Source organism: Podarcis tiliguerta (genome assembly GCF_965153285.1).
Source record: "Podarcis tiliguerta genome assembly, chromosome: 16".
Lineage (NCBI taxonomy): Eukaryota > Metazoa > Chordata > Lepidosauria > Squamata > Lacertidae > Podarcis > Podarcis tiliguerta.
Genome location: NC_139549.1, coordinates 8,259,139 through 8,283,571, shown reverse-complemented (window position 1 = coordinate 8,283,571; position 24,433 = coordinate 8,259,139). Strand labels below are relative to the sequence as shown.

The following is a 24,433-nucleotide window of genomic DNA, read 5'->3' as shown; positions in this document are numbered from 1 at the left end:
GGCCCTCTGCCTGGTTCCCTGTAACATTGCTTCTCGCAGCGAGGGAACCGCCAGAAGGCCCTCGGTGCTGGACCTCAGTGTCCGGGCAGAACGATGGAGGTGGAGACGCTCCTTCAGGTATACTGGGCTGAGGCCATTTAGGGCCTTAAAGGTCAGCACCAACACTTTGAATTGGGCCCCGAAACGTACTGGGAGCCAATGTAGGTCTTTCAGGACTGGTGTTATGTAGTCTTGGCACCCGCTCCCAGTCCCCAGTCTAGCTGTCACATTCTGGATTAGTTGTAGTTTCCGGGTCACCTTCAAAGGTAGCCCCACGTAGAGCGCATTGCAGTAGTCCAAGCGAGAGATAACCAGAGCATGCACCACTCTGGCGAGAGAGACCGCGGGCAGGTAGGGTCTCATCCTGCGTACCAGGTGGAGCTGATAAACATATAGGACAGTTGCTTATTCCTGCATTTCGAGGGGTTGGATGAAATGATCCTTGAGGTCCCTTATAACTGTGATTATGTGACTCTATGAAAATATCCCCGGGCATTTTACCACACTAAGAACACATTTTACCTAGCATAATAATAATAAAACACAGCGGCACCTCGGTTTCCGAGCGTTGACAAACGTTTCGGTTTTCGAACGCCGCAAATGCTTTGGTTTTCGAACGCGCCTCAGAAGTTGAACATGAAACGCAGCTTCCATATTGAGTTTTCTGTTTTGAGGCTTCCGTACTGAGTTTTGAACGTTTCGGAACGCAAACGGTCTCCTGGAACAGATTATGTTCGGAAACTGAGGTACCGCTGTAATCATGTGAGCATAATCTTACAAGCATCCTCAGAATGCCCCCTTTTGGTAAAAAGGATCAAGTAAGTTTCTAGCCCTCAGTGGGTAGTGGAGAGCAATAATATAACTGCTGGATCAGGCCCAAGGGCCATCTGTTCTCGCATTGGCCAGCCAGAAATCTTAATGGGAAGCCCACAAGCAAGGACAAAGCTCAACAGCGTGCTCCCTGCATGCGATTCCCAGCATACTGCCTCCAGCAGTGTAGTTAGAGCATGGGTAGGCAAACTAAAGCCCGGGGGCCGGATCCAGCCAAATCGCCTTCTAATCCGGCCCATGGACGGTCCAGGAATCAGCATGTTTTTACATTAGAATGTGTCCTTTTATTTAAAATGCATCTCTGGGTTATTTGCGGGGTCTGCCTGGTGTTTTTACATGAGTAGAATGTGTGCTTTTATTTAAAATGCATCTCTGGGTTATTTGTGGGGCATAGGAATTCGTTCATTCCCTCCCCCCCCAATATAGTCTGGCCCCCCACAGGGTCTGAGGGACGGTGGTTCGGCCCCCTGCTGAAAAAGTTTGCTGACCCCTGTGTTAGAGCATAGCCATTGGTAGCTTTATCCTGCGTTCATTTGCCTAATCCTCTTCCAAATTATCCATCCCAATGTTTTGCTGTCACTACATCTTGCAGGAGCACATTTGCCATAAAACCTGCGCTGTGTGTGTGTGTTATCAGTGTTTGGTATTGATCTCAGAGCTCATCCACCAAAGGACATCCCTTTTCATTAAAAACAAAAACGAGCAAATTTCTAGTTCTCAAGGCAATGGAGATAAGTTTGAATCATTTGGGAGGGGGTTGTTTTGTGTTCCCCCCCTCCCCCAGTTCATACTTAACCTTGACACACAAAAGCAATCACGTGAATTTTTTAAAGCCATGTTATAGAATCCTTGAACTGTGGCAGGTTTTACCAGGTTCCCCCCCAACAGCTTGAAATTGTTTATGTGTGCTAAAACATTTCCTTGAACTGTTGAGGGTCCCGTAAACACACCATGCATTTAAAACATGTGGCTTTGCCCAAAGAATCCTGGAAACTGTAGTTTGCCCCTTGCAGGGCTACAATTCCCAGCACCCTTAACAGGTCCCAATATCAGTCTTTGTGGGACTGTCCGTTTGGGACATTGGGAGCACTGTCCGTTTAACGTATTTTTTGCTCTATAAAATGTGTGTGCGTCTTACGGAGCGAATGCAGGCTGTGCGGCTAAACCAGAAGCCAGAACAGGGAGAAGTGCCTTCATCCCGCTGTCCTACGGAGGCTTCGTGGGCTGTCCCAGAAGCCTCTGCAGGGCACAGGGATAAAGGCTCCCCGTGCCCTGCAGAGGCTTCGCACAAAGCTAGACCAGCTATCCCAGCGGCTATCCCAGAAGCCAGAAAGCAAGAGGCTATCCCAGAAGCCAGATCCCTCTTGTTGTTTTGGCTTCTGGGATTCAGAATTCTCTCCCCCCCCTTATTTCCTCTCCCCCAAAACTAGGTGCGTCCTATCATCTGGTGTGTCCTATGGAGCGAAAAATACGGTGTTTCTTCTCTCTAGTTCCTATTCCTTCTCCAGTTGCCAGCCCACCAGCCCTCTCATCTCATGTTCCCAAATAATCAGGAGTCTTTGGTGTGTAGGACTTTATCAAAACAAATTTCTTTTTTTTAAGCCCACAATAATGACTGGATCCACCTCTATAAGCTTACTGACACTCTCAAAACTCTCCCGGGTTGGTGTGACGGGACCCATCCTTCAAGCAGCCTTGCTGGTTCTGCTTCAACAAGGCTTGTTCTTCTTCTGTTCACTAGTTACCGTATTTTTCGCGCTATAAGCACTCCTAAAAAGTAAGGGGAAATGTGTGTGCATCTTATGGGGTGAATGCAGGATTCGCAGGCTATCCCAGAAGCCAGAACAGCAAGAGGGAGAGCTGTGCAGCGCTCCCTCTAGCTGTTCGAACTTCTGGCTTAGCCGTGCAAAGCCTCCGCAGGGCATGGAGAGCCTTCATCCCCGTGCCCTGCGGAGGCTTCATGGGGCTATCCAAAAGCCAGAACAGCTAGAAGAAGAAGAAGAGTTTGGATTTGATATCCCGCTTTATCGCTACCTGAAGGAGTCTCAAAGCGGCTCACATTCTCCTTTCCCTTCCTACCCCACAACAAACACTCTGTGAGGTGAGTGGGGCTGAGAGACTTCAGAGAAGTGTGACTGGCCCAAGGTCACCCAGCAACTGCATGTGGAGGAGCGGGGAAGCGAACCCGGTTCACCAGATTACGAGTCCACCGCTCTGAACCACTACACCACACTGGGTCTAGAGGGAGCGCTGTGTCGCGCGACGCCTCCGCAGGCTCTCTCACTTCCCCCACCTCCCGCAAAAGCCCCCAAGAGCCGCGTGGAGCAGAGTCGGTGGAAGAAGATTGGAAAAATTTTAAAGCTTATCTATAAAAACATTGTAAAATTAATGAATGTTAGAAGGATGCTGGAATGAAGCCATATGGTTTTAGCAGAAATGTAATAAAGAATTAAGTAAAAGCTGATTGATAACAGGACAAAATGAAAAATTTAAGGTTAGACCATTAAGATAAATTACAGAACAAAAATTGAGAAAGATGGAAAGAATTTGCTGAAATAGTTAACCGAAATAGAATACAAAAAAGGGAGGTGTGAGGAGGTCGATGAAACAAGTTAATGAAAGGTAAAGATATGGAATATTGGATGTGTGTGTTTAGTGTTTTGTGTTGTTTCCCCCCCTGCATTTTTATGCCTTTTTATGTTTCTATATTCCTTTTTCTTTGTGGGTTTTTTTTATGTATTGCAATTGTAATTGTAATGTATGTTTTGTTAAACTTTTTATTGTTTTTCCTTTTCCTTTTTTCTTTTTTCTGTAATTTTTAAACTTTTAATAAATATCATTAAAAAAACAAAAACAAACAAGAGCCGCATGGAGCGTGTGTGTGGCTCTTGGGGGCTTTTCCCCGAGGAGCGAGAAAGGCAGCCCATCAGTGACAGGCTGCCCTTCTCCCTCCTCGGGGAAAAACCCACAAGCACCGCGCATATGCTCCACGCGGCTCGTGAAAGGGAGTGCTGAGCAGAGCCTGGGATGCATACAGGCTCTGCTCAGCGCTCCCTTTAAAGAATTCCCCCCCCCCCTCTAAAAACCAGGTGCACCTTATGGTCAGGTACGTCTTATGGAGCGGAAAATACGGTAATTCTGTCTTCAGCAAGGCTTTCCACCAGTTTTCCTGAATCTGGTTGTTGTTTTTTATTGCAAGTTTGTTTACTAAAATAATTTTGTAAGTTTATTGACTGAAAGAGTTTTGTCAGCCAAAATAAAAAAAAGGGGGGGGGCTTCTGGAGCATCTTACAAGTTCACGAAAAACAGAAAAGAAACCCAATCTCTGTCTCCTCAGGTTTATAATCTAATAAAACATAACATGGTGTTTTGAGTCTGGAGGCTGCCAGCCTTTTGAAACACTGCCTGGAGTGTTGAGCAGCCCTTGAATAAAGTGTTCCCGCCCCGTCCCTTGAAAGATTCAGACAACCCATTGTTTGTTTATTGATTTTATTTTGTGAAATTTAGACACTGCTCAATTGTAAAGAAAAGAAAAGAAAATTAAAGAAATCCAAGGTAGCTCAGTTGGGTAGAGCTTGGTACTGATAATGCCAAGGTCGCAGGTTTGATCCCCATAAGGGACAGCTACATTGCAGTGGGGTCAGACTAGATGATCCTCAAGGCCCCTTCCAATTCTATGATTCTAATAAAATTATCTCTCTTTTTTGTCTATTGTAATTTTAACTTCTCAAAAGTCTTAAGCTGTTGTTGTCCATTTTTCCTATTGATGATTTCATTGCTTTATCTCCCCGCTCCCACAAACAGCTTTGAAATAAAATGAAGTGATTAAAAAAAAAGTTAAATTAGAAATAGATTAAAACACACACCAGTCTGGGCAGGCTTCTCTAAACGAAAACCTTTTTAGCCGATGCTGAAAAGAAGGGAAGGGACCTGCCTGATATCAAGTGGCGATGAGTTCCAAAGGTGGTACTCCATTAAAAGATCAATTTCTTCCTTGGGGAACTTGACAAATTGTGTATCTCCATTATTATTATTATTATTATTATTATTATTATTATTATTATTATTTGGTGTGGGGGAGGCTGATGGCTGTCTGCTTGGCTTCTCCCCCCCCCCCCCCGTCCAGAACAACGCTGCTCCCGCCATGTCCCTGAGCCAGCCCAGCAGCAGCGATGCTTGCCTGAGCATTGTGCACAGCCTGATGTGCCACCGGCAGGGCGGGGAGAACGAGTCGTTTGCCAAGCGGGCCATCGAGAGCCTGGTCAAGAAGCTGAAGGAGAAGAAAGACGAGCTGGACTCCCTCATCACGGCCATCACCACCAACGGCGCGCATCCCAGCAAGTGCGTCACCATCCAGCGCACCCTCGATGGCCGCCTGCAGGTAAACCGTGGCGCTGGGGTTTCTCAGGGTGGCCGGTCAGTCGAAATATTTGGATCTTCCTACTTTGTAAAATTGGATTAATGAAACGGTGGCGGATATCACAATAGGAAGAACAAGAAAACATGTCCCACGATTTCTATTTAAATGTAGGCTTGTGAATGCGTCCCAAGTGGTGGTTTGTATCTTAGGATCAGAGTCTCTAGCTAGAAACATCATTCAGACTGAGGGCCGCTGTCCATCCTGGGCCACCTTCGAAGGACCACATGCCACTGAATAGAGCAGAGACATCACCTTGCCAACAAAAGTCCGTATAGTAAAAGCTATGGTTTTCCCAGTAGTGATGTATGGAAGTGAGAGCTGGATCATAAAGAAGGCTGATCGCCGAAGAATTGATGCTTTTGCATTATGGTGCTGGAGGAGACTCTTGAGAGTCCCATGGACTGCAAGAAGATCAAACCTATCCATTTTTAAGGAAACCAGCCCTGAGTGCTCACTGGAAGGATAGATCCTGTAGCTGAGGGTCCAATACTTTGGCCACCTCATGAGAAGAGAAGACTTCCTGGAAAAGACCCTGATATTGGGAAAGATGGAGGGCACAAGGAGAAGGGGACGACAGAGGACGAGATGGTTGGACAGTGTTCTTGAAGAGACCAGCATGAGTCTGACCAAACTGCATGAGGCAGTGGAAGACAGGAGTGCCTGGCGTGCTCCGGTCCGTGGGGTCACGAAGAGTCGGACACGACTAAACGACTAAACAACAACAAATTTGTGCAGTGGGCTAGTTCGCTCGCTCGCACCCGCTCCCCTCTCGATGAGGGTTCAGTTATGCACCCCAGCGCAGCAGGAGCACAAAGGGTGCACAGTGGAGCCCAGGAGAGGATGGCAAGTTGAGAGCCTGAGGGTCCTCAACCATCCTCTAAAGCACACACAAAAAATGTGTCTATGACATCATTCTGCATGCCAAGCAGGTGTTCTCTGCCACGGAGCCTTTCTGCTAACCCGCTGTGGAAAACAGCATGTCTGAAGCAAGTTTTTCAGCTCCTAAAATCTAGACGGAACTTTGAACTTCCTAAACAACTTCGTTATTGGAGATCTTTTTTTAAAAAAAGATCCCATGTGGCCCAAAAGCTTGCACCTATTTTAAACCATTGATGGGGGAAGTGTGAGCCTTCCGGATGTTGTCAGGTCCAGCTCCCATCGTCTCCAGCCAGCATGGCTGATGGTCAGGGGCTGGTTGGAGTTGGGAGTCCAGCAATGTCACTGGAGTGCCACAGGCTCTTTCATATCCCAACCAATTAGGGTGGTCCATTCCAGAAAAAAACCTCTTAAAGCATTAACTTAAAGCAATCCTTTTTGCGTTGTCAATGAAAGCACATCCGTCTGTTTGTGTATTCAATTGGTTTAATAATGAAATACATTAAGACTACCAATTGTGTCATGTTATACACACACACACACATATAACATAAATATATAGTGTAAATTAAATATATATCTCAAACACTTTAATTTACAATATGGAAATTTGAATCAGTGTGTGGCCTACTGTCAAAGGACTCTTGCTTCCCACTTGGTCTGAGAGGTTGGATTTATATTGTTGTTGTTTAGTTGTTTAGTCATGTCCGACTCTTCATGACCCCCTGGACCAGAGCATGCCAGGCCCTCCTGTCTTCCACTGCCTCCCGCAGTTTGGTCAAACTCATGCTGGTAGCTTCGAGAACACTGTCCCACCATCTCGTCCTCTGTCATCTCCTTCTCCTTGTGCCCTCCATCTTTCCTAACATCAGGGTCTTTTCCAGGGAGTCTTCTCATGAGATGGCCAAAGTCTTGGAGCCTCAGCTTCACGATCTGTCCTTCCAGTGAGCACTCAGGGCTGATTTCCTTCAGAATGGATAGGTTTGATCTTCTTGCAGTCCATGGGACTCTCTAGAGTCTCCTCCAGCACCAGAATTCAAAAGCATCAATTCTTCGGCAATCAGCCTTCTTGATGGTCCAGCTCTCACTTCCATACATCACTACTGGGAAAACCATAGCTTTAACTATATGGACCTTTGTCGGCAAGGTGATGTGTCTGCTTTTTAAAATGCTGTCTAGGTTTGTCATTGCTTTTCTCCCAAGAAGCAGGCGTCTTTTAATTTCGTGACTGCTGTCACCGTCTGGATTTATATTAACATATATTATTAATACACGTTCTGACATATATTAATGGACGTTTCAGAGGTATAAAGAAGGTTTGGGGAGCCCAAAGCCCTCTAGGTGATGTTGGACTACAGTTCCCATCAGCCCCAGCTATCATAGCTGGGGTTGCCATATTCCCCAAAGTGAGAGTCCGGATAAAGTTGTTGACCACCCTCCCCGCATTTCCGTCTTAAACAATGAGTGACTCAGAACTGCCATGACCTACGGATGTTTTGAACTACAGTTCCCATCATCCCTGATCATTGACTGTGCTAGCCAGGGGCTGATGGAAGTTGTAGTGCAAAACACCCAGTGCGGGGGGCGGGACAATAAGAACATCAGAAGAGTCCTGGAGAGGATCCAGCCAATGGCGGCCCATCCAGCCCAGCACCCTGTTCTCACAGCAGCCAATCGGATGCCCTAATGCAGCGGTTCTCAACCTGTGGGTCCCCAGATGTTGTTGGACTACAACTCCCATCATCCCTGAGCTCTGGCCTTGCTAGCTAGGGGTGATGGGAGTTGTAGTTCAACAACGTCTGGGGACCCACAGGGTGAGAAAGGCTGCAATGGGAAACTCTTGAGTTTGGCCAAGGCTAGAAAAGTGTGTGTGTATGTGTGTGTTACAACCCCTTGCTCTACTAATAAGGAAGGGGATTTAAGTCCAGGAGCCCCTGCCTCATATCTCCAGGGGATTGTTGAATCCCTTCTTGACCTACTTTTTTGCCTTAGGATTTTGCCTCTTGAAATCGGACAAAATAATAATTACCGTGATTGGGGTGGGGTAGCAGCGATTTGAATATACTATCGATTGGCAAAGAGGTTTCGAGGCAGTTTGAAGTATTAAACCAATTATATTCCTGCGCGCACACATCCCATGAGGTAAAAGTAATCTCTCTTTAGAAAACAGCAGTGAAGATTTCTAACACAGAACCATTGCAAATCTAAATATATGTCTGGATTTTGTTGCTTTTATAGTTATTTGTTGTTATTCTTTGCCGTTGTAAGTGTTTGCTTTTTTTAATCTAATACAACCCAGCCTAGGACCTTAGGGTGAAGGGTTAGGGTTAATGTATTAAATTAAGAATAATATTGGGGGGCGGGACAAGGAAAGGCGACAGCTGTGTCCGGTTTTTTTTGTCTCCTTAAATCGGAGCCCACCCAAAGAGCGAAAAGCAAATCCTTCTCAAAAGGCCTTGAAATTTGGGAGGGATTATTGCTGGCTTGGATGGAAGCAGTGTGTTTGTGTGCGTGTCCCATTTTTGACCCCCGCCCAACAGATCACCAGATAAAGAGGACTCTTGAGGTTTCGTTTTGGGGGGTGGGGGTCACCAGCCCCTTCCCTGTTAACCCTCACCCCCAAACAAATCTCTTTCTTTTTCCCTGCTAGCCACGCTGTGCCCCCTCCCTCCCTGTCTGCCCAGAGGATGAGTCACTGTCTGGTTCTTGAAGCCGCGGGGGGAAAGGGGGGGGGGCTGTTGTTATGTCTGAATTCAGCGTCAGCCAGAAACCGTGTGGGGAAAAATGAGTGCGAGGGCCAAAAATGAGTGTGAGGGCCCTGTCCACAACACACGCATGCACCGCCTCCCAAGAAAGAAAGGAAGGTTCTTGCAGAGGGTGGAGGGGATAAAACTACGTCTGTTTGTTTTGTGTTTTCTTGCATCGAGTTGGAGGAAAATGGGGGGTTGATTCCTTCTCTTCCTTTGCTGTGAGATACATGGAATTTGCAGCTCTGGCAACAGGAGTATTGTGCTCTGGTAAGGAGCACAATTCAAAGCACAGCTGTCAACGTTTTAAGGGAAATTCCCTTATTCCGAATAGGATTCCTCACAAGAAAAGGGAAAAGTTGACAGCTATGATTCAAAGTCTCGGTGCTGACCTTTAAAGCCCTAAACAGCCTCAGCCCAGTACAGTGGTACCTCGGGTTACATACGCTTCAGGTTACAGACTCCGCTAACCCAGAAATATTGCTTCAGGTTAAGAACTTTGCTTCAGGATGAGAACAGAAATCATGCAGCTGTGGCGCAGCAACAGCAGGAGGCCTTATTAGCTAAAGTGGTGCTTCAGTTTAAGAACAGTTTCAGGTTAAGAATGGACCTCCGGAACGAATTAAGTACTTAACCTGAGGTACCACTGTATACCTGAAGAAGCGTCTCCACCCCCATTGTTCAGCCTGTACACGGAGGTCCAGCTCCAAGGGCCTTCAGGCGGTTCCCTCCCCGCAAGAAGTGATGTTACAGGGAACCAGGCATAGGGTCTTCTCGGTGGTGGCGCCCGCCCTGTGGAACGCCCTCCCATCAGATGTCAAGGAAATAAACAACTATCTGACTTTTAGAAGACATCTGAAGGCAGCCCTGTTTGGAGAAGTTTTTAATGTTTGATGTTTTTTTCTGTTTTTAGTGTTCTGTTGGGAGCCGCCCAGAGTGGCTGGGGAAATCCAGCCAGATGGTCGGGGTATAAATAATAAACTGAGGAGGAGGAGGAGTCCTGTGGGGCTTTCAGTGGGGACCTCAGTGTAGGAGTGTGCCAAGATCCAGGGAACTCCACCCTGGCCGGAGTGGCTCCTTGATCCCAAATCGTGCTTCTTCCTTGCCTGACTGCAGGATGTATGAGTATGTTGAAGCCAGCCTACTCTACAACGGCAACATCTACATTCATGGACCTCTGTTGCCCCGCCCACTTTGGACCTCTGGCCCCGCCCACCACTGCAAGCTGGCCCTCGGCAGATGGGAACACGGCCCTCAGTCTGTAAAAGATTCCCTGACTCTTCTCTATGGGGTCAGAGGTTCCCCGGTCCATATCTGTCCTGCGTGTGAGTGGAGAGCCCATGTGAAGCAATGTCGGGTCTAGGGCCTGGAAGACACGGGTTCAAGTCCCCCCTCAGTCATGAAACCTGCTGGGCAACTTGGGGCCAGTCACTGTCTGTCAGCCTGAAGCTACTCTCAGGGTTGCTGTGAGAATGAAATGTAGAGCAGGGAAAGCGCTTGGGTCGTGTTGAGCTCTTCAGTGGCATAAAAAAGTAATAATAAATATGTAAATAACCCCCTGCCGCACAGCAGAGGCCCTCGTGTCCTTTAAATCTGCTCCAGCTGGGCTCCTCTTAACATACCCTCCAACATTTCTGCGATGAAAATAGGGGTTTCCTATTCCATGATAATAAAAAGGATGTTATTTATACCCCACACATCTGACTGGGTTGGCCCCACCACTCTGGGCACCTTCCAACATATATAAAATTATTATTATTATTATTATTATTATTATTATTATTATTATTAATAATAATAATAATTTATTTATTTGTACCGACCGCGCCACTCTGGGCGGCATCCAACAAAGATTAAAAATTCATTAAAATGTCACACATTAAAAACTTATCTGAACAGGGCTGCCTTCAGATGTCTTCTGAAAGTCTGGTAGTTGTTGTTCTGGGAGGGCGTTCCACAGGGAGGGTGCCACTACCGAGAAGGCCCTCTGCCTGGTTTCCTGTAGCTTTGCTTCTCGGAGCGAGGGAACTGCCAGAAGGCCCTTGGCGTTGGACCTCAGCGTCCAGGCAGAACGATGGGGATGGAGACACTCCTTCAGGTATATACCTGACGCTCCTTTCAGGTATATAAAAACATAGTAAAATGTTAAACATTTTAAAAAAACAAACTTCCCTATATAGGGCTGCCTTCAGATGTCTTCTAAAGGTTGCATAGTTACTTATCTCCTTGGCTCAGGGGTCGCATAACTCCATACCCTCCAACATTTCTCCAATGAAAATACAGTGGTACCTCAGGTTACATACGCTTCAGGTTACATACGCTTCAGGTTACAGACTCCGCTAACCCAGAAATAGTGCTTCAGGTTAAGAACTTTGCTTCAGAATGAGAACAGAAATCGTGCTCCGACGGCACAGCAGCAGCAGGAGGCCCCATTAGCTAAAGTGGTGCTTCAGGTTAAGAACAGTTTCAGATTAAGTGCGGACCTCTGGAACGAATTAAGTGCTTAACCTGAGGTACCACTGTGGGGGAAAGTGGGACGTTCAGGGATCAGATCAGAAACAGGACGGCTTCTGTAAATCCTGGACTGTCCCTGGAAAATAGGGAGACTTGGAGGGTCCTCATCTGCCCTCGCCATCTCCGTTCCTGCGCTAACGGTGTCCTCTCCCATTTTTTCCCCCTCCACGTACCCCCTTCTCCCCACAACCAGGTGGCCGGGCGCAAAGGCTTCCCCCACGTGATCTACTCCCGCCTGTGGCGCTGGCCGGACTTGCACAAGAACGAGCTCAAGCACGTCAAGTTCTGCCAGTTTGCCTTCGACCTCAAGTACGACAGCGTCTGCGTCAACCCCTACCACTACGAGCGGGTGGTGTCTCCGGGCATCGGTGAGTGGGTCCCTCGTGGTGGCGCCTACGGAAGCCGAGTACCCCCACAGTTGCTTCAGCGGATCTAGTTCGGAATAGGCCAATGGGGTGTTAAGAGCCGGATGTGGGAGCTCAAATTCGGGAACCCAATGCGGCCCTCCAGGTCTCTCTGTCCGGCCCTCAGAACACTCCCTCACCGCCCCTCGCTTTGCACTCTCTCCTTCTATGGCTAGATCGCGCCTCTCGGATGGAGGAAGCGAGGGTTGTGTGAATGTGTGCAGCCTACTGTACGAAGGTAAATTTTGCATTCCTTTTGCCTCTGCCCCCCCCCCCATCCTCACATGGCCCCCAGGAAGTTGCTCAGAATGGGATGCGGCCCTTCATCTGGAGACAGAGAGGAAAGTTTCTCTGCCACTGTTTCTGAGCCTCCTAACATCACCTCTGCTCTCAAGGCAGGCAAAGGGCACTTGGCCGTTTCCACCTGCCTTCTTAAAGGTAAAGGTAAAGGGACCCCTGACCATTAGGTCCAGTCGTGGCCAACTCTGGGGTTGCGGCGCTCATCTCGCTTTATTGGCCGAGGGAGCTGGCATACAGCTTCCGGGTCATGTGGCCAGCATGACTAAGCTGCTTCTGGCAAACCAAAGCAGCGCATGGAAATGCCGTTTACCTTCCCGCCAGAGTGGTACCTATTTATCTACTTGCTTTCGAACTGCTAGGTGGGCAGGAGCAGGGACCGAGCAACGGGAGCTCACCCCGTCCCGGGGATTCGAACCGCCGACCTTCTGATCGGCAAGTCCTAGGCTCTGTGGTTTAACCCACAGCGCCACCTGCGTCCCATACCTGCCTTCTTACCTATCTGTAAATGGAAATATTCAACTCCACAAAGCCACAGTGGATATTAGCAGGTTGCTATGCCAACCGATCCAAATTTCTTACGCCCAGCCTGGCATCTCCACTGACTGAAGATTTGCCAGAACAGGAGGGCAGGAATTAAAATAATAATAATCTACATTGTGTGCTCCGTGTTTTCATTATCCCCAGCCCCACAACAATACCTTAACTTACACATTTTCTGCATAAGGTGTTTTCTGGATGAGACAATCTTAAATTGCCTGGAGGTACCACGTCCTTAAATTCATTCTGGTGTTGCTTTTTCAAACCACCTCATTCAGATGAAAATTGGCAGTGTACGCACTCTGAGGCAACTTGACTGTAGCTGCTTTTCAAAACAAAATATTAATTGCTCTGCTGAGAGAAAATGTACTTTGCATGCCCTTGGAAGGTATTTAACCTTAGCAATGTGTGTGTATGTGTACACACGGGCCATTTGTCTCTCTGTTGCCTGCTGTCTGGACATGCTCAGAGGCAATTCGGCCACAGTTCGACTTGGAATGTAATTTTTTATTGTTTCGCTGAGGGAGAGTTTGTTTCTCTTTCTTATCCTTTGAATATCCCAAGCCTACTTTGGGGCCCCTGAACGGGCTCCCAGGCCAACTCTGCACATGGTCAGAGGCACCCATCGCGAGGCACCGGGTCAGGGGTGGGGGGCAGAAAAGATGTTGTTTGGCCTAGGAGGTTAGCTGGGGAGAAGGGAGGGGGTTGGACCAGAAAGGGTCCCACGCTGGCTCCTCGTTGAAACGTCAGTCAAATCGAGCCCCTAGGCTGGACATAATAATAATAATAATAATAATAATAATAATAATAATAATAATAATTTTTATTTATACCCCGCCCTCCCCGGCCAGAGCCGGGCTCAGGGCGGCAAACAGCAGTAAAATTACGGCAAAAACATAATAGGGGAAAAAAACCCAATTTAAAATACAAATTAAAATGCAATTTAAAATGCAGCCTCATTTTAAAAGTAGCCCATAGATCAAAACCATAAGGGGAGGGAAACATAAGGGTCAGACTGAGTCCAAACCAAAGGCCAGGCGGAACAGCTCTGTCTTGCAGGCCCTGCGGAAAGATGTCAAGCACATTTCTGGCCTCAGAGAATATCGGCTGGAGCTCATAGGACATATAACACACCCACTTTCTTCTCTCTCTCGTTCTGCAGGACTGAACATCCAGAATACAGGTGAGATACAATCCTGCTTTGTTTTTCTGGATGATGGCCTAGGACAGGACTGGGGGCGGACCTCTGACCTTCCAGGTATTGCTGAACAACAACAACAACAATTTATATGCCATCCATCAGACTGGGTTGCCCCAGCCACTCTGGGCAGCTTCCAACAGAATACAGTCGTGCCTTGAATCTCAAACGCCTGGTGACTCAAACGTTTTGGTTCCCCAACGCCGCAAACCCGGAAGCGAGTGTTCCGGTTTGTGGACGTTTTTGGGAAGCTGAATGTCCCACGTGGCTTCCAATGGAGTGCAGGAAGCTCTTGCAGCCAATTGGAAGCTGTGCCTCGGTTTCCGAACTTTTTTGGAAGTCCAACGGGACTTCCGGAACGGATTCCGTTTGAGAACCGAGGTACGGCTGTATACAAAAACACGACAGAATAACACATCCTTAGAGCGTTCTGCCGGTGATGCCGAGGCAGCAGGTTCGATCCCTACAAGGGACACCTGCATATTCCTGCATTGCAGGCGGGTTGGACTAGATGACCCTCGGGTCCCTTCTAACTCTGCAATGCTATAATTCTATGAAAAGCTTCCCTGTGCCTTCAGATGTCATTCTGAACAGCAGTTGCTGCTTCAGCCGGCTTGTTTTCTCCCGTCTTCACCGTGTTTGAGCCGCCTCCTCTTTCCGCCCCCCCTGCAGCGCCTCCCCCGCGGCTCGTGAAAGAGGAGTTCATTCCCGACTGTATCCAGATGGAGGTCCCTCCTCCTCCGCCGGCAGATCACCCCGGCCCTGGGATCAAGGCCGGGCATCCTCAGGCAGAGCCCTACCAGCCCTTATCGCCCCTGCAGCTTCCGGAACCGCCCCATCCTACCGCTGGCATCTACCCGGCATTGCCTTTGTCTCCCCCAGGTAAGTTCTTTCTTTTTCTTTTTTGGGGGGGGGCAGCAGCAGGGAGGACGGGAGACATAAGGGAAAGGGAAAGGAACTGTTCTCGCCTTCTCTCAAGCGGGTTGGATTTGCAATGGGGAAATGCGATGGACCTGTGAAGGGGAAATGCAATGTGATGGGGAAATGTAATACGCTGGGGAAATGTGGATCTGCAGTGGGGAAATGCAATATGATGGGGGCAATGCAATGGGCCTGCGATGGGGAAATGCAATATGACTGGGAAATGCAATATGTTGGGGAAATGTGGTGGATCTGCAACAGGGAAATGCAATATGATGGGGGCAATGCAATGGGCCTGCGATGGGGAAATGCAATATGACTGGGAAATGCAATATGTTGGGGAAATGTGGTGGATCTGCAACAGGGAAATGCAATATGATGGGGGCAATGCAATGGGCCTGTGATGGGGAAATGCAATATGACTGGGAAATGCAATATAATGGGGGCAATGCAATGGGCCTGCAATGGAGACATGCAATATGACTGGGAAATGCAATATAATGGGGACAATGCAATGGGCCTGCAATGGAGACATGCAATATGACTGGGAAATGCAATATGTTGGGGAAATGTGGTGGATCTGCAACAGGGAAATGCAGTATGATGGGGGCAATGCAATGGGCCTGTGATGGGGAAATGCAGCATTTTGGTGAAATGTAAAAGAAAAATGCAATGTGATGCGGAAATGAAATGAATCTACAATAGTAGCCTGCAGATAAAATTTCTCTCTCTCTCTCTCTCTCTCTCTCTCTCTCTCTCATGCTTACCTTTAGGCCCTCCTGGGGGGCCCCTGCTCCCTCTCCTTCATGGTGAGGGTCTTCTTCAGATCTCCACCCCCGCGCACCCCCCAGCCCCTTCTCCGGCTCCCCCGAGCGCCCAGCAAAATGGGTGTGCCCCCAAACTGCCCTACCAGAGTAAGTATAAGGTGCAGTTGTTGGGCTGGGTGCAGGACGGAGGCGTTCAAATGATAAGCTCTCACCTGTTTCTTCTCTTCCTTCCCTGGGCCTCTGGAAGATTCGACAACCAGCTGGACAGGGAACGGCGGCACCCCAAGCTACAGCTCCGGTGGGAGGAGCCAGGAGCCCACCCCGCCTCCGCTCCCCGCTCCCCAGCAGCAGCAGAACGGACGGAGTTACCCTCAGCCTCCTCTTCACCATTCAAACCATTACTGTGCGTCTGTGCGTCTTGGCAAGCAAAAAAGTGTCTGCAGCACTGTTTCGGTTCCACTGCAGTTCACTTTCTCAAAAAAACCAAAAAAACCAGCATTATTCATCTTGCTGCCCCCTGTGGCGGAATCACGTAACTGCACCTGCAGTTATACTACGTTATACGGTGCTGGCTTTCACCAAAGAATTCTGGGAACCGTAGTTTTTATAAGTGCTGGGGCTTGTTAGGAGACCCTTGTTCCCCCTCACAGAGCTACAATTCCCAAAGTGGTTTAAGAGTCAGTCCCTCTTCCCTGGCAATTCTGGGAAATGTAGCTCTGGGGGGGGGGGATTGGGGTCTCCTTTTAGCAGCTCTCAGCTCCCTTGACAAAACTATAGGTTCCCAGGAATCAGCTGGAGTCCAAGAAGACTGTTGGAACTACAACTCCCATCATCTCTGGCCATTGGCCATGCTGACTGGGGGCTGCTGGGAGTTGGAGTCCAACAGTAGCTTTGAAGCTCACAGGTGCTTTAGGGAGCGTCTGTGGGCCGGGAGTCCTGGGTTCAAACTTCCGCTCTGGGAAGTGGAATGAGTTACAGTGGTACCTCGGGTTACATACGCTTCAGGTTGCAGACTCCGCTAACCCAGAAATATTGCTTCAGGTTAAGAACTTTGCTTCAGGATGAGAACAGAAATTGTGCTCCGGCGGCGCAGCAGCACCAGTAGGCTCCATTAGCTAAAGTGGTACCTCAGGTTAAGAACAGTTTCAGGTTAAGTACGGACCTCCGGAACGAATTAAGTACTTAACCCGAGGTACCACTGTATAGTGAATGTAGGAAACGGAAGAGCAAAGGTTTTGGCATTCCTGTCCCTATTTACCACAAAACCCCTCCTTGCCTTATATTTCAGGGCCTGCTCATCCCGGTTCACCTCCCTACCAGCCGCCAGTCTCCAGTCACCCTGGTAAGGGACACAACCTCCCTCATTTGACTTTTTCTCTCCCCCATTCCCACAACGGCCCGGATTTTTAAGATGAATGCCCGGCTCTCCTCAGGCCCTGAGTTCTGGTGCTCGATCGCCTATTTCGAGATGGACGTGCAAGTGGGCGAGATCTTCAAGGTGCCTGCCAACTGCGCCGTGGTCACTGTGGACGGATACGTGGACCCTTCGGGCGGCGACCGCTTCTGCCTGGGACAGCTCTCGAACGTCCACCGCACCGACACCAGCGAGCGCGCCAGGTCAGGGCAGTGGGGAGGGAGAGTAATAATAATAATAATAATAATAATAATAATAATAATAATAATAATTTATTTATACCCCGCCCACCTGGCTGGGTTTCCCCAGCCACCCTGGGCGGCTTCCAACAAAGTATTAAAATACAGTGGTCTGTTAAACATTAGAAGCTTCCCTAAACAGGGCTGCCTTCAGATGTCTTCTAAAAGTCTGGTAGTTGTTCTTCTCTTTGACATCTGGTGGGAGGGTGTTCCACAGGGCAGGTGCCACCACCGACAAGGCCCTCTGCCTGGTTCCCTGTAACTTGGCTTCTCGCAGTGAGGGAACTGCCAGAAGGCCCTCAGAGCTGGACCTCAGTGTGAAAGGTGCACGCAGAGAGCAACGGTTTTCCATCGCAAAAGAACCCTCCCGCTATTTCTGATGTCGAGGGGTTGAGTGCCTAAGTGGCAGCGACCAGGCACAGAATGGGGTTTATCTGCAGGGTTCAGGGAGGAAGGCTTAAGGTGTTCGGAATGGCAACTTCAGCTAAACACTGAGCAGCACAGAATCGTGGCTGTTGCAGGAAGCAGGAGTCATTGACCGGCTGGGTGCTGAGGAGTGGTGGGAGGTTCCAGCCGGGGAACCCCCAAGGGAACCCCCAAGGGAACCCCCAGAGCCCAGGGATTGTTGGTGAGGTGATGACAAGCGGTTGGAGGGAGCAGACTGGTAGGAGGAGGTGTCGGAAGCAGAAGAGGCAACAGGCTTTGGTGAGCAGGGGGATTCTGTGGCAGAGAGGCGTCCGGAATCAGAGACAGAAGCAGAAACTGGATGTCAAGAGTGCGTGCAGGAGCCAGGCCCTGTGACCAGCAGGGCTTCGCAGGACTGGGGCTTTCCTAAGTTTGTTCTGAAGAGGCAAGGCACGGCCGCACAGGTGAGGCCGATTGTTAACTCACAGCACCTGGTGGCAAGAGCCGGGAAGGGATATAAGGTCAGCATTTCCCTTTGGCTCTTGGCCACAGCAACATGTTCCCTGCCTTGCTACGTTTGGCTCCTTGAGTCCTTGCTTCCTGACCCTCAGACCCTTGGCTTCTTGACTCCTGGGTCTCTCAGCCTTGGCTTCCTGACTCCTGGCTTCCGGACTCTCGTTCCTGCTCCCACCCTGCCGTCTTGCCCCTGGTCCTGACGTCCTCCGCCAGGACTTTGACCGCCTGTAAACTGGACTGTGACACTGGAGAGTAGGAAGGCTAAGAACCAGAGATGAGTCAGGCTGGTCTCCCTCTCCTGCTGCAACAAACTCTCCTCTTCTCTGGTCTCCCAGAACCAGAAGAGGCATGAAAAGGGTGGAGAAGAAGTTAGCTTTGCGCAGGCACAGTCTCAGATTGCTTGGGGGAAACCTGAGAAAGGAGGAGGCTTAGGGCAGCTGTGGGAAGGAGGGGGCCTTCAGTCTCTGCAACTGCCTCCTAGGGGCAAGACCCACCGAAGAAGAATTGCTGTGGCACTCTTTAGCAGATTCTGTGGCAGAGAGCAGTTCAGAATCAAAGCGGAGGCTGGAGAGAAATTGGGGCAGGTTGCTGGGACACACACAGAAATGAAAAGATAAGATAGTTGTGTGCAGACATGGTTTGAGACTGCACGGAAAAAATCCGAGAAAGTAGGAGCCTTAGAGAGGGATGGGAAGGTCTTTAAAAACTTTCAGGGAAGTTTTTAATCTGTGATATTTTACCGTATTTTTTGTTTCTATGGAAGCCGCCCAGAGTGGCTGGGGAAACCCAGCCAGATGGGCGGGGTACAAATAATAAATTATTATTATTATTTGCAACTGTGTCATTGGGGGAAGACCTCCTAGAAAGAGTTGCTGAGACCGTTAGGCCCTGAGTGATTTGTTCACTGGCCCTGAGTGATTTGTGGTTGTTGTTTTGCTGACCTCCCCCTGGCAGTGGGGGATAGGGAACCAGGCAGGAAGGGGGACTGGAGTATTGTGTTTTCCAGGCTGCACATCGGGAAAGGAGTCCAGCTGCAGTGCCGTGGGGAAGGCGATGTCTGGATGCGGTGTCTGAGCGACCATGCCGTCTTTGTGCAGAGCTACTACCTGGACCGGGAGGCTGGGCGTGCTCCGGGGGATGCTGTGCACAAGATCTACCCTGGCGCCTACATCAAGGTCAGGGCGGGTGCTGTTTTTCTTGAGGGCTCAGGAGCAAGAGGGTTGCCAGGGGCAAATCTAACAGGGAAGGACCATAGCTCCGAACATCTGCTTTGTGTACCGAAGGTTCAGTCCCCAGCATCTCCACATAGGGCTTGGAATTGTCCCTTGCCTGGTACCCTGGAGAGCTGCTGCCAGACAGTGTAGGCAGTATAAAGCTGCATGGGCTGTTGGTTTGACTCAGTATAAAATAAAGAAAATTTAAAAGCAATGTACCGTATTTTTCGCTCTATAAGACGCACCAGGCCACAAGACGCACCTAGTTTTTGGAGGAGGAGAACAAGAAAAAAAATAGTCTGAATCTCAGAAGCCAGAACAGCAAGAGGGATCGCTGCGCGGTGAAAGCAGCAATCCCTCTTGCTGTTCTGGCTTCTGGGATAGCTGCGCAGCCTGCATTCACTCCATAAGACGCACACACATTTCCCCTTACTTTTTAGGAGGGAAAAAGTGAGTCTTATAGAGCAAAAAATACGGTAACTGAATCCTGTGTCTGAATAGGCTTGTTGATGTCTGTGCACACCACAAGTACCTCTGCCTATCTAATTATTATTATTATCAACATCTTATCATTAATATTATCACCGTGCCACATTCCTGGTGGTACGGATTGTCAGCTGCCATCCTTCCGGAGCATTGTTCGCAGCAGGTGCTGAAGTTTCTAACACAGAGTCCCCGCTCCTGTCTTTCCATGCAGGTCTTTGACCTTCGCCAGTGCCACCGCCAGATGCACCAACAAGCAGCGACAGCGCAGGCGGCAGCGGCGGCTCAGGCGGCTGCTGTGTCGGGGAGCATCCCTGGGCCTGGCTCCGTGGGGGGCATCGCACCAGCTGTGGGTAAGTGCCAAGTAGATTCACCCCCACTGAGGTGCACCCAGATGCTACTTCCGACTGCAGTATTCTGGGTATGTCTGGGAAATCCCGGGCGTATGGCAACCCTACTAAGCGGGGGGAAACTCTATGGAGCTCTCCGTCCTTATTTTAGACACGGCAATATATCAGTACAGTCATACCTCGGGATACATACGCTTCAGGATAAGTATTTTCGGGTTGCGCTCCGCGGTGACCTGGAAGTAACAGAACGCGTTACTTCCGGGTTTCGCCACTCGCGCATGCGCAGACGGTCAAAATGACGTCACACGCATGCGCGGAAGCGGCGAAACGCGACCCGCGCTGACGTGCAGTTGCGTCTTACGTCCTGTTCAAGATGCGAATGGGGCTCCGGAACGGATCCCGTTCGCAACCCGAGGTACCACTGTATAGCGCAATGTTTAGCTGGTGATCTATCACGATGTTGAAAAACAGGTATCACTCAGCCCCTGGTGTGCTGCAGCTGCAGTAGCCGCAGCCGCAGCCGCAGCCGCAGCCAAGCCTTGCACTCTTCCCTTTCTTTCCCTCCAGGCCTCTCAGCGGCAGCCGGCATTGGCGTCGACGATCTCCGCCGCCTGTGCATCCTCCGTCTGAGCTTCGTCAAGGGCTGGGGGCCGGACTACCCCCGCCAGAGCATCAAGCACACCCCCTGCTGGATCGAAGTCCACTTGCACCGAGCCCTGCAACTCCTGGATGAAGTCCTCCACACCATGCCCTTGGCTGACCCGGGCTCCATCAACTAGATTAAATTGCGAGGCAAGGAAGATGGAGAGGTTTTCGCCGATCCCGCAGCCTCTGGGTTTTGCAGAGGGGCAGGGATTGCCGTCGGCGCTGCGAAGGAGACTCTGGCCCCCACACTCATGAAAGCAGTGGGGGCAAGTTCCCTGGAGTCCCCAAAAGGACAGAGACGGCGGAATTTGCCCTTGAACATGCCCTGCCGCCTTTCGAAGGGGTGCCGCGACTTTCTCTGTTCCCAGACCAGCGGCGGAATGAATGACTTCGAAGGGTCACCTTTCTGGCCATCTCAAAGGACTGGTCCTTTTCTCGCCTGCTTTTCTCTCCTGAGCACCAACGACCCGGTTGTGGCTCGGCTGAGCAGCTGAGAATCGCCGGAGAATCTCCAGCCCCCACATCTGAAAATCTGGTTCTTAGAGACATTTTTCTAGGAGCCGGTCCTACCGCTAGATAGAGGGAGGCAGGTGCCTCTCTGGTGGTAAATGCTGGGAGGCAGGGAATGGCAGCGAGGATGTGTGAGGGCAGAGCTGGACTTGCAGCATGGGCTCCTTCGCAGCCCCTTAGCTAGCAGCCTCCTCTCAGTTGTTGCTGCCCTAGGAGAGGATGGTGTGCTATTGCCAGCATTGAAGAGAAATCCAACCACCGGTGATGCTTCCCAGCACGCGAAATGGAGGGAGCCATATTGTCCTTTGCCCTGACGTGCAAGGACATATTTGGCCAGCTCTGATTTTTATGCTTTAAATCCCCCAACGGAGGCTGCAATATATGACTTTCATCAGTTAAAGTAAACAAGTCGAGTGATGCCCCTGACAACTCGAAAAGGACCAAAATGAAGCACTTGCAAATTTGGGTCTGGGGAACTCTGATCCTCTAGATGAGGCTGAATGGCAACTCCTATCTGCCCCAGCAAGCATTGCCAGGGATGATGGGAATTGTAGTTCAACAAGGCTGGAAGGTCAAAGATTTTCCTGCGCACACACCTATTATAAAGGGTTGCAATCAACGAACTCCAACTCAGAGTAGGCCCGTTGAAATCTGCGGGCTTTCATTTGTCATTCCTGTTGATTTCAAGTGGTCTTACTCTTCCGTGGGACTTGTATCCCCCCACATCTGCAGGTGGGGAGCACAGTCACGTCGTAACGAAACCTCTTAAAATGTTTTCTGCCAAGATGCGGTCGTGCATCATCTGGAAACCAAGCCAAAATGTTTGCTTCTAGACTCAGAAGCAGTGTTTCCCTACCCCATGCAGATTCCGTCTAGTGAATGTCGCAGGATCTATTAATCTAGATTTCTTGAATCTACTGGGTTGCAGTTCAAAACACCAAATAATTGTGCCGGGGGGCGGGGGACCAAAAGCCTAACTGATCAAACAACCCCTTTCAAATCTCTGGGGTTTGCCACCCAAACTGGACCTCTTATCTCTGTGGGAGGCAGCTGTCACCTTGGCCCCCAAATTCTGCCCCACGACATAGCCGTTAGCTAGCTGGTTGGTTCCTTCCTGTGCCATTGCAGACTTAACTGGAGCTATGTGCATGGGGCCAATTCTGCAGGAGCTCAGGAAAATAGGTTGAACGTGGTATCAGGCATAGCATTTCTGGAAAAATTCATCTTTTGTGGCCAAGTTTCTAGCCCTTTGTGACTGTGAGGGTAAGCAGCAGGGTGGGGTGGGGGAATGGTGTTTTAAGTTGCATGACCTTATATGAAGATTGCAGGCTCTTGACTGGCTTGGGAGCAGAATCACAGAGTTGGAAGGGACCCTGAGGATCATCTAGTCCAACCCCCCTGCAATACAGGACTATGCAACTCTCCCATACGGGGATCGAACCCGCAACCTTGGCATTATCAGCACCACGCTCTAACCAACTGAACTGTACAGACTGACTTACGGAATGGCTTCTATGCTCATGACAGATCTGCCAGCCAACCACCAATCTCTGGTGGTGACAGGCACCAGCTCAACTGGTGCAGCCCCTTTTTCTTAGCAGGGAGATGAGGTTATGGGGGCAAAGCCTTGTTCAGATTTCTGGCCGTCAGGAAAGCCAGGAGGGGTTGATGTAGCGTGATCGCTTTCCTTTTTTTTTTTTTTGAACAGATGTCTAGTTTGCCAAAATTGAACAGCGGCAGCTTTGCTCCTTAGGCAGGTTGTGTGTAAAAGCTGTACCTGTTGCACTTCTGCCTGCCACTCTGACCAAAAAAGGCATGAGCCCTGAAAATGGAGGGAAAGTAGCCATCTTCATTCTGCTCCTCTGCTCCATAGACCTGTGTGACGGCTGCCTAGTTCTTTCCAGCAGATGTCACTCATGTTGTGACATCCCCCTGTCCATCTGGGACTGCATACAGTAGAGCGGAGCCACTTGGTAGCTGGATCCTGGACTGCATAAATCCAGGAGCAGCTAGCATAGCCCCCACCAGATGTGGCAAGATTATAATCCCATGCTGGGGAAGGCTGATGGGATATGTAGTCCAACAATATTGCAGGGCGCCATGTTGGCTACCCCCAGCACAAGGAACAGCATATGTTGTTGCTCCCTCCTCAGAGGGAAGTCTGATACCTTGCCAACGCCCCTGCAAAAGACTGTACCAAACAAGCCCCATCGGCCATTTTGCTGTGAGGACAGAGGCGAACGGTGCCACGCTGAACTGGATTTGCCAAGGGAGATCCACTGGGAAGATCGGGTGTGACCACCCCATCTCTTGACTCAACAAAGTTGCCAACTTCCTGACTGGCCTTTGTAGCTGCGTCTTTTAACCATGGCTTGATTTAAAACGAACAAACCACATAAAACACTTGCAGCTGATGTTTTTCTGTGCCGTGAGGACGTTTCACCGACGTTTCTGTAGACGAGGGGGCTTTAAAGGTACAGGAATGGGACCCCCCCAAAATGGCTTTTATATATTCCTGGTAAGAGGGCAACCTTATCCGGTCCTTGTGTCTTGCACGGGGCACGGCACAGGAACAGATTACGACAGCTTTTGCCAAAGCGGCGGGAACCCTCTCAAGACGTTTTGTTGACAGGCCCAGCCAGCGCTTTCGGAGAGGGCATCAAGTCAGCAAAGGCTGGCTTAGGGTCTCCAGCCCCTGGCCCAATCCTGTGGTTCGGGCCTGTTGTTTCGCACTGACATTCCTCTGTAATGCACTTGTTTGATTCCTCTTGGTCGCCTCTGACAGTTCTGTCGTTTTTAGTAATCATTATTTAAAGGAGATTTTGCTTTTCACGTGGCTTGTGTTTTGCTTCTCATGGTCAAAAAGGCAGCTGGGCTTTCCCCTTGGATTTCTGCCGCTGCTCAAAACAAGATTTGCCCTTCAAGATGGCGGGGAGCCTCCGGGGTAAAGGGGGGGGTGCCAGGTGAAACAGCTGGCTTGCCTAGTAGTGCAAGCAATTTCTCTCACGACAAGAGCAAAGGGCCTTTTTTCCAGGCCAGGGGCCAGATTCCCCTCTGGGTGATCTTATGGGAGCCATATGCTAATGATGGGCGGGGCAACAAA

General features: G+C 49.7%; 1 protein-coding gene across 5 annotated transcripts in view; it reads left to right on the top strand.

Moving 5' to 3' along the window:
• Nucleotides 1–24,162, top strand: part of LOC310666066 (mothers against decapentaplegic homolog 4-like) — a 36,174-nt gene extending 12,012 nt beyond the window's left edge. For 3 of the 5 annotated variants that reach the window (XM_083416624.1, XM_083416623.1, XM_083416625.1), the window contains exons 2-12: nt 4,997–5,251; nt 11,621–11,795; nt 13,831–13,926; nt 14,539–14,748; nt 15,561–15,701; nt 15,802–15,957; nt 16,843–16,896; nt 16,988–17,171; nt 19,135–19,303; nt 20,040–20,178; nt 20,743–24,162. In XM_083416624.1, the coding sequence (XP_083272750.1) occupies nt 5,015–5,251; nt 11,621–11,795; nt 13,831–13,926; nt 14,539–14,748; nt 15,561–15,701; nt 15,802–15,957; nt 16,843–16,896; nt 16,988–17,171; nt 19,135–19,303; nt 20,040–20,178; nt 20,743–20,954 (1,773 nt within the window). In that variant the 5' untranslated portion in view covers nt 4,997–5,014 and the 3' untranslated portion in view covers nt 20,955–24,162. The remainder of the gene's footprint in view (nt 1–4,996; nt 5,252–11,620; nt 11,796–13,830; nt 13,927–14,538; nt 14,749–15,560; nt 15,702–15,801; nt 15,958–16,842; nt 16,897–16,987; nt 17,172–19,134; nt 19,304–20,039; nt 20,179–20,742) is intronic. The other 2 variants (XM_083416627.1, XM_083416626.1) reach the window with 1 other exon arrangement.
• Nucleotides 24,163–24,433: the final 271 nt, after the last annotated feature.